Source organism: Merops nubicus, unplaced genomic scaffold, assembly GCF_000691845.1.
Source record: "Merops nubicus isolate BGI_N331 unplaced genomic scaffold, ASM69184v1 scaffold4082, whole genome shotgun sequence".
In the NCBI taxonomy this organism is placed as follows: Eukaryota; Metazoa; Chordata; class Aves; order Coraciiformes; family Meropidae; genus Merops; species Merops nubicus.
The window spans coordinates 19230-28911 of record NW_008591441.1 but is presented as its reverse complement, the minus strand read 5'-3'; the positions used below and the strand labels follow the sequence as shown (position 1 = coordinate 28911).

General features: G+C 39.6%; 1 protein-coding gene across 1 annotated transcript in view; it reads left to right on the top strand.

Annotated features, from left to right (window-relative positions):
* Positions 1-5839: 5839 nt before the first annotated feature.
* Positions 5840-9682, top strand: part of LOC103782484 (arylacetamide deacetylase-like 4) — a 6601-nt gene continuing 2758 nt past the window's right edge. Inside the window, exons 1-2 of the mRNA XM_008950253.1 lie at positions 5840-6010; positions 9131-9347. Of these exons, the coding sequence (XP_008948501.1) occupies positions 5840-6010; positions 9131-9347 (388 nt within the window). The remainder of the gene's footprint in view (positions 6011-9130; positions 9348-9682) is intronic.

Sequence of the window (9682 nt, the reverse complement as noted above, 5' to 3'; positions counted from 1 at the left end):
TCCTATTTTGTGGAAGTATGAATTATTTTACTTCTCTAGATTTCTTTTCTAGATTCTCTTAGATTTACATTGAAGCAGTGAAACCCAGTAGCTACTAAATTGTACAAATGTACAACAGCAAGAAGCAAAACATAGTAGACATAGTAAAACTGCATCTTGTTACTGCATCTTAACTATTTTGTCATAAATACGCTGAAAAAAAATGTTATTTTAAAATTCACCTAATTCAACCAAAAAGTCAAATAACTTTAAGTTCTACACATGCTTGTATTGAACACTGAGACTAGCTGAGGTTTGTCCCTTTTATCATAGAGTGGTTTGGGTTGGAAGGAACCTCTAAAGATCATCCAGTTCCCTCGTCCCTGCCATGGGCAGGGACACCTCCCACTAGAGCAGGTTGCTCCAAGCCCCATCCAGCCTGGGCTGGAACACCTCCAGGGATGGAGCATCCACAGCTTCCCTGGGCAGCCTGGCCAGGGTCTCACCACCCTCACAGTGAAGAACTTCTTCCTTACATATAATCTAAATCTCCTCTCTCCTAGTTTGAAGACATTACCCCTTGTCCTATTGCTACAAGCCCTTTTTAAATTACATTTTCATGCTGAAGAGTGGCAAAAAAGTGTTATTCTGGGATTTCATCTAATTGCCATACAGTAACCACTGTGCTCTTTTTTGGCAAGAGGTCTTCTCCCAAACTGTCACCTTTACAAAAACAACATGTGCTTTTGTTCTGAGTGCTCCTCTTAGTGAACTAATCTGTACTTTCAAGAGGTTTGATTATCCAGATGGCTGTCAGTAGATGTCTCTAGGTGCAGACAGACACTTAGTACCCACCTCTGTGGATGGTAACAGGGATCTGTCAGCAGAGCAGATGTTCCTAAGTGTCCGTTAGGGGCTGTCCCAGAGTGAATCCCTTCTGGTGCATGGGAGCAGCCAGTAAGCAGGGCTGTTAATTGGGTAAAATTGCATCAGTTACTAATGCTATCACTTGGGTGCACTTTGAATGCTGCACAGTACTGAACCATTTCCTATACAGACAATCACAACAAAGTCTAACTTGCCAAAAACCCCAACTACTTGGTTTAAGACATTTTCATGTCACTTCCAACTATGTTTTATTCCAGTTTGCAACAAGAGCCACAAGGTAGTAACGTACTGTGTCTCAGTGGCAACCATTTGGATTTGTGGGTTTGCACTTCCCAGCAGAAGTGTAAAGGAAGATGGCAGATGGCTTTAATACAGTTTCACACACCTCTTTGGCTTTAACTGTTTTAAATTTAGATCCTCCCTCAGTGACCCATTCCTGGGACCATAACTCAAAAAATGTATTTATGTTTTCTGAACATTTAACCACAATAGTTCCTACCTGTAACAGTCCAGCTTAAAATGGAACCTGTTGTTCATATCAAGGCTGACTAATGTAAAGGTAGGTTAGGAAGCCCTACTGTGACTAAAACTCAGTGTTTGGATTGTGGCTAGTAGAGATTTGCTCATACTCTCAATAAAATTCATAGAAACCTATTTACCTGCCCTGTCTTGAAGGAAAAAACAGCAGTGAAAGGCAACATTTACCTCCAAAACAAGCTGATACAATCCCTGTATGTATCATTTGCATAACAAATGTCCAGTTTCTGTTACATGGATCTATGAAGAGGCTCAGGCAGAGTGTCTGAATGCTTAGATTTAGATGTTGCACTTTATATATGTTGGCGTAAGTCTAAATTTGTTCAGACCCTTTGCAGCCAAGGTCCTAGAAAACCTGGAAGTCTGTCTGTGTAAATGAAGTCACTAAACTGCAAGAACTTTTGAAAGGAAAAGGAGCTGGAAATGAAAAGCATGCTCAAGGAATAACAGAATTTGTTCAGACCCTTTGCAGCCAAGGTCCTAGAAAACCTGGAAGTCTGTCTGTGTAAATGAAGTTACTAAACTGCAAGAACTTTTGAAAGGAGCTGGAAATTAAAAGCATGGTCAAAGAATAACAGAAAGCTATTTGGGCTAACAATTCTGTGTTTTCAGCTTAAAATAACCTCACCCAAATATATACAGTACATTGGTAAGCAGATGTGAAAAAACTGGGAATGCAGAACAGCAGACACTTCACAATGGAAAGTCTGTGTTACCAGGGTGTCAAGTAATACCAGCTCTTCACATCAGCGCAGGGTTCTTGACCATGGACAATCTATCATGATCACAGATTAAAACTAAACCTCCTTTAAAAAAGGAAACCCTTTGCCAAGCTGATCTGGTTTTTGTTACGTGAAGTACTGCTGTCAGATTTGGATAAATCAAGAGCTACATTTTTGTGCTTCTTGATTCCATTCTTCCCTGGCGTTCACATTTTCCGTTTGAAATGATTCCCAGTGGTTCTATGATTTCACACTGTCCTTCGATATGCTATTAAGTATTAAGAGTCTGATACTGTTGCCTTTGTAAGTGGAGTTTTGCCATGGACTAAGCTCAAAGGCACCAGGTTTCTGTTTAACTTCCAGCCTTGACAGAAAACAGGCTGTGTCCAGCCTTGGGCAAAAGCTACATTTGGATGTCTTACCGCTTTCCCAAGGTCTCACAGCAAATCAGTATCACCAGTAAATATACAACAAATGTCCTACTGAGTAATTCTGAATTCTGGACAACATCCCTTTCTAGATAGAGTATATGTAAAAATAATTGTCTTTACAAGCAGAAGCACGGTGTTTTCAAAGTGCATGTGGGTGCTACCTGGAATTCAGGCAACACCAACAACGTGGGATTTCCTCAAGTAATAAGGATCCCCCATGTAGGCAGGAATGGAGTGACTATATTGTGTACCGACTGACTCATCTTTTGTACATTTACCTCACTTTGACACCAATCAATATTTGCCAGTCCTTCTGCTTAATTCCTCAGTCCTAACAAAACTTTTAAGACACACAAGGAACCAGGGAGGCAGAAGAATTAAGTCCTTAAGGCCCTCAAAATTAGAGTATTGTTTCAAGAGTCTCAACTGAAATCCTACTAACCCGGCGTGACACGGATTTTGACAAGCACAGAACAGTAGAGTAATGCCTGCAAGGTTTGCACCAGAAGCTTGTAAACTAGCTTAGGGAAAAAAAATCTCTAGATAAAATGTTCCCTGAATCCTTTCTAACAATATCTTCTTAAAGGAATTCATTACATGAAGCTATAATTTCTTTTCAGAGCTAGTGGTTCGCTAGTACATTGAGAACTGAAATAATTCAAGTCCTCTAACTATCATAAGCTTCTTCCAACTTGACGATTCCAGCAAGGAAGCCAAAAAGAAGGAGGAGTGTTAGGAAGGGAGTGCTGTTGTTGTCAAAGGCAACCTTTTTTGTTCGTAAGGCTACGATGGATCAGCTTTAAGTGTCTGAATTGATGTGGGGCTTTAACTAATTTCTGGGAAGTGTTGCCTTTTTAACAGGTATTTTATCTTCCCTGGTATGCACACTGGCGTGGGGCAGAGAGGATCAGCTGATTCTCTGGAGGAAGAAAGATCTGTTAGAATGGTAGCATGCATAAATACAGGTGATTCCTAGAAGCTGACATGTAAAATAATCAACAAAGATGCTTTTTCAGAACACTCATCCCTGTCTTCCAATAAAACTTTGTCCAAAATTAAAAAAAAAAATAAAATTCTCGTAAACCAACCAACCAACCAAGCCCAAAGTTCAAGAACCCCTCTTCACAGGACTCCTACCTCCACTCCAATCTCTCATTAGATGCTTGGTTGCTGTCTTGATGTCATGGGAAAAACACAGGTATATTGGGAGCTCCTAAGGGATTTGGCAGAAGGTAATTGGTATTTTGACATCCAGCTTTTCTGAAGGGAAATTATGAGTATGCCATGATCTTCTCAGATGGTAGTTTCAGTGGGGCGTTTAAATCTATCACAAAAAAGAATTAAAAATGAATAAAGAAGAAATGTCTCTGAACTTCCACTTGTCATTTTAAAAGTATGTTTATGGGGGGCCATTCAGAACTTAAAACCTATTAATTTTAGGATGGATTAGTAAAATTCATTAAAACCCATCCTAGGTATTCCTTCTCAGAATATAAAAGTAGCCTTAATTTTTGCTTTCATTTATGTTGGTTTGTTTTTTTCTTTTTTTAAAATCATTCAAGTTAAAGTCTGCCCACAGGTCTGGACAGAGCAGAATTTGGGAGGGGCTCAGTTAAGTGTCCTGTACCTCAAGGTGATAGAAGAGATCAGTTATTCCCCATCCTAGTCAAATAATTTGAGTCAGTATTGGAAAGATGCCTGCTATGTTCACAAGTTCCAGGCCTGCTGAGTTAAGCTAAGAGATCCATATTATAAATGACATGGTTTTCTTACCCTTAATACCTTTTCAAATCACATAATTCAATCAGTTGTCCTTGCTGACTTCGACTGAAGTTAATCATTACACCTATTCTCTTAAGAATCCAGTTTGGTCACGCATCATCTGGTCCTCTTCTTATCATCTGGTCATCTGAGTCAGCTCCCACAGCTCATACTGTTTACTCTCATTCCACACAGCTAAGTACTTGTTTACCCTATTGACTAATTCACATTAGAGTTTCTCACTCCTTTATGTAATGCATGTTTTACATAAATGGGTTTTTTCTAAGCAAATGTATTTCATCTGCCTCTTTTAAGGGTATGAGAAAAGCTAGAAAGGACAGAAAGGACTCACCTTTTAGCCAAGACTCCACTTTCCAAGGGAATCACCACTACAGGTTTGTTAAGCAAAGCCAGAATCTTATGGCTCAAAGAGAGGAGTCCTTCTCTTCTGTGACCACAACTGCAAGCTTTTATATGGGTTTTAAAATGGAATATCTGGGAGATTAGTTGGGATAAAGAAATATTTCAGAGTGTTCAGGGGATAAGCATAGGTTGTACTGATTATGTCAAGCTGAGCTGATGTTTATTCGGGTTTTGCCTTTACCCAAACAAGTTTTGTCCAGTCACGTGGTGGACAGAACCACATGGAGCTGCATCTGGTCATTCATTCCTTTGCTACCATCACCTCCATTGGTACAAACATTTGGTTGGCCATATGGTCTAATCACAGCCTAAATTACAGCAAAGGATAATGTAAAGTTGTCTTGGCAAAAACACCAGCAAACTACGAAGTAGAAACATCAAAATCCTTTCTTTAGAATGAATCAGAGTAAAGGGTCAGTGCCAAAGTTCTTCAAGTCAAGGGGAAGTCTGCCTCTCACATTACTGGACCATTTGTGAGCCCAGAGACTTGCTGCACGCCCAGGTAGAGAGCTTCCAAATAACTGATAGCTCCATATGAATCTCCAAGAGCAAAATTCCTTTAGATGTACTTCAGAATGTGTGTTCCAACTGTTCTGGCCAGCTGGCGCCTCAGCAATATAACAGGGGAAAACAAAATGACCACCAAATGAAAAGCCTTAGGCTCATACTTCAGTCCTGCTCCAAGAGCAAAAGAACTATCCCAGTTCCTGCAGATGGAGGCTGGAGTTCAGCACTGCCAGTCTTCCCTGGGCTCTTAAGCAGAGGGAGTTTCTCCTAACACTAACTAGTACACTTGCAAAAACCACACATAGCTTTTCAGGCCCATTAAGCAGAATACAATTAAATGAGATAAAAAAAATAAAGTTAATTTGCAATTTTGGAATCTACAAAATAATGACTCTTCCTGGATGTGAGTCTTTTACTTTGACTGTGCTAAATGGAGCCCTAATCGCCGGATGTTTGGCAGCCCCATCTGCAGGGGAGGGAGGAGGAACTTTGATAGGCAAATGACTTCTCTGTGGAGTCAGGCTGGAGGATATAAATACTGATGGAGTCATATCAAACAGCTCTCTGTTAAACGATTCCCACCAAAGGAAAATGGAACCCTTGTATGCTTTGTCATTAACAGCAGGAATTCTGATTGCTTTTTTATTACTGGTTTTAATTGCAACATATCATGATTCCTTCAAGGCAGAGATTCTTCCTGATGCTGACCAGCCAGCAAAGCTCCGTGTGTATCAATTCATATACACCCTGGTGCAGATTCTGGTGAGTTTATCAGGCTCTGTGATACTGTGATTTTCAGGAAAGGAAAAGATTGAGTACAGGTTTAAAGATATGCATCTAAATATTACAATGGGAATCACACAGTAACACAGATATAAAGGCCAAAGTTTCATCTGGTATCTTATTACCTGATATAAGAGCAGGTGGTATGAGGTGAGGTATTTTAAATACTGAGATAAGCATTTGATTGCTTTCTGTAATTAAATTATTGATCCTGGGGGTTATAGGAGGGCTGTGGATATAATTTACATGAACCATAATAACGAAAACTTAATGCATCTTATCTTAATGTACTTTGAGATATTTAAGGTAATTCCTAAATGGTGAACTATCTGCAGGAATTTTCTTATCTCTGATTCTGCTCTTATTTCTGCAGTGTCTGAGTTTCTGTATCTTAGTTAAATATCATGGAATCATGTAGATGGGGATGGCACCTCCAGAGATCATCTAAGCTAACCTCCTGGCCAAAGCAGGGTCAGCTGGACCTGACACCTGTTAGGTGTCATACATCCAATGCTCCTGCTGCATCTATCCACATACTCTGTCATAAAGAATTCAGTGACAGCCCCAAGTGGAAGAGGTGAGAGGAAGCCTCTGAGCTCACATCCCAGCTTTTGTTTTCATCTGTACATCCAGATCTGCATTTAGAGTAACTGTGCATATAGTAGAGTGCACTGTGATATAAAGTTTTGATGATAATTATTTTAGCTGGCAAAGATAAAACTTCAAAGTGACTGATGGAAAGACTGTCTAATGTAGTCTTAACAGCCCATGAAGCTCAAATTGAGGTGTTTTTTTTTTTTCTAGTATGTGATTTAATATTTTTTTTCAGCAAAAATCTGGTCCCCATATGATCTTCCACATAAAAGCCAGTTTGTGCCAGAATTCAGGTGTTCCAGCAAACAGTTTTTCAAAGACCCTACTTCACAAAAAAAGGTGTGATGATATGCTGGTCTGGGTCCTTGCTTTCTTACACATACATATATTTTAGAACCTGGCTGATACAATATATTTCACTTACTAACACTGATCCCATGTGTCTGGGAATAGTCATACCTCTCATTTTTTGAGTGTATTGTTATTGCTTTTGAAGTATTTTGAAATTATTCATCAGGAAGTCTTTCAATAGAATACATACCAAATTCCCCATTCTCCTTCATGACAGTGTTTTCCTCGAATTTGAAGATGCCTCTGTGACATCAGGAGCTCCTAAGATAAGGAAAGGAAAGAGGATACTTAGATAGAATGCTCTGATACCAAGTTTATCATATATATTATTATCTGTGATCTCAGTAAAAACTCAGAGATGTTAGTACAGATGAGATTAAATAAACATTGGAAGGTAATTCTGCCAAGTTCAACCATTTCAAAATCATAATTGACAAAAAGATTGACTTACAAGTCACAAGAATTTTTCAAAATTGCTCTTTGGGGAAGATTATATTGACTCCATCACTTCTTGATTGCCTTGGCTCTTATATTCATTTTCCCATTTGCCATGATACCAAATCCATTTGTCTTTGGGCACTGGGACCTCAAAAGCTCCAAGCACTGCTGGACAGAGCATTACAAAAAACCCCAGATCACCTCTGGGTTCCCATCTTTGTTTCTAAAAGACTTGCTCTCTCTTCCAGGGCTGATAGAGCTCTCTTTTCTTACTCCTCACCCAACCTGTTTATTGCAGCCTGGTCTAGATTATTAGGCAGAAGGAACCTGTCTTGTTTGAGAAGGGCCTTGCCAAGGAGCTGGTGTTGCAGCACCCGTGAACTACGTGAGCTTTGGATTCATGCAAGTGATCTGGGCACACCAGCTGGGAACATGCACCCAAGAAAGTTCTGCTCCTCTGTCTTACTCTGGCATTCTTTCACAGCCAAATTGCTATTTGAGGCCAGTATTTGAATTGCCTCCGAGACAGACAGAGCAGACCTAAATTCAAGGCCAGATAGAGAAGGCTGGAAGGAACAATTTACAAAAGCACAGCTGGTCATTAGTTTAGAAGGCATTGATACAGCAGAGTACACAGGCTGCTGGTGCTCAGAAGAGAACAAGACAATTTGCAAATTGCTCGTGATGATTATCATCATTCCAGAAGAATGAATTATAATAGTCTGTAGGGGTAATTAAGTCACCATTTAATGGGAAAAGAAATGTTGCCCCTAGCAGGAAATGCATCTGTTATAACATGTGTTCAAAAAGAAGGATTCCAGTGTGACCTTCAGGCTGTTGTAATTATCAGCAGTTGACTGGCCTTGGATAAGAAAATGTTTCGACACATTTAACAAACCTCCATCTTCAGAACATTTGCTCTCCCTGATCAGATGTAAGAAACCGACTGCAGAGCTACTTCCTGAACACCTGTGAGATCTTGATAAGGGCAACAGTTCCACTGATGGAGAAGGAGATAAGGTTCAGAACCGTTTTCACCAGTTCAGCCCTTCATTGTTGGTTATAGGCACTAATGATTTTCTTAAAGCTTGTTCTCACTGACCCTGTGGCACAGAGATGGCCCATGACCAGAAAGCTGCCTTTACACAAGCTGCCATGAGTCTTTTTCTCCCTGTATACAAATGCTGTCCTGCTAGGGACACTTTTGTCTCAACTAACCTTAAATAAAAACCTGAGGCATCTGAAGTACACAGCCTGATTTTAAAATCATTGGAGATGAACAAACATCTCCAGAGCACAGTTTAACACCTCTAAAATTAGAACCATCCTCCAGAAATGCCTCTTTCTCTTCAGTGATTAGAAAAGTAGCCTCAGGCCTCATGATTCTGATCTTCCATATCTAAGCAAATGCCTCATGTTACTTGTGGTAAATCCAGATAACAGAAATCAGAAGGTATTTGTACAGTATATTTCATGGAACAAGTATTACAGCATTCTTCCAGAAAGAGCAGTACCCCAGATGATGAAGATGTACATTTTCACCTTCATGGCTGAAATCACAAAGCTACTAGAGTCATTTGTGGTAATCCTATAAAGCAGTAAATAACCAACAGAATTGTCCTAAATGTAGTATAGAAAAAGGTACCTTGTGGCTTTTTTAGAGTGTGAAGACTTGAATTCCCTACATTAATTTCTAATTTTTCCTGTTATATCTAGGCAAAGAGCTTAGAAATTTTGGGTATCTCTGAGGAGCACCAACTCCTGAGGCTGCTTTCTGAGGGACTGCCAGCATGCAGGGATTCAAAGCTCTTCATAAAGGATCTGCATTTTGATGAGGTGCCAGTGAGGATTTACCTCCCAAGAGCAGCATCTGCAAGCAAACGGAGAGGAGTCATCTTCTTCCATGGAGGATGTGGGATTTTTGGAAGCATCAGTAAGGAACTGCAAGAGAAAATATGATTATTTAGGATGGTTAACTATATATTTTTAGAAACTTCCTGAACCTAAGAAGCAATTGAAGCTTAGTTTGAGAGACTGAGATAGAGGAAGCACTTAATGTTTATTTTTACTACTTAAACTCTAATCTGCTCTTAATTTAGTATCTAAAATATCTTTAATAGGATATAGCATGCTTTATAGCATATATATTCGTTACAGTAAGTGACACTGCTAAAGAGAGAAATTATTTTTTCCTCTGATATTAACACCTGCAACCTTCTCTTTGATCTCTAACTGCAGCAGGTTTGTTGGGACTCCTATAAACAGTGT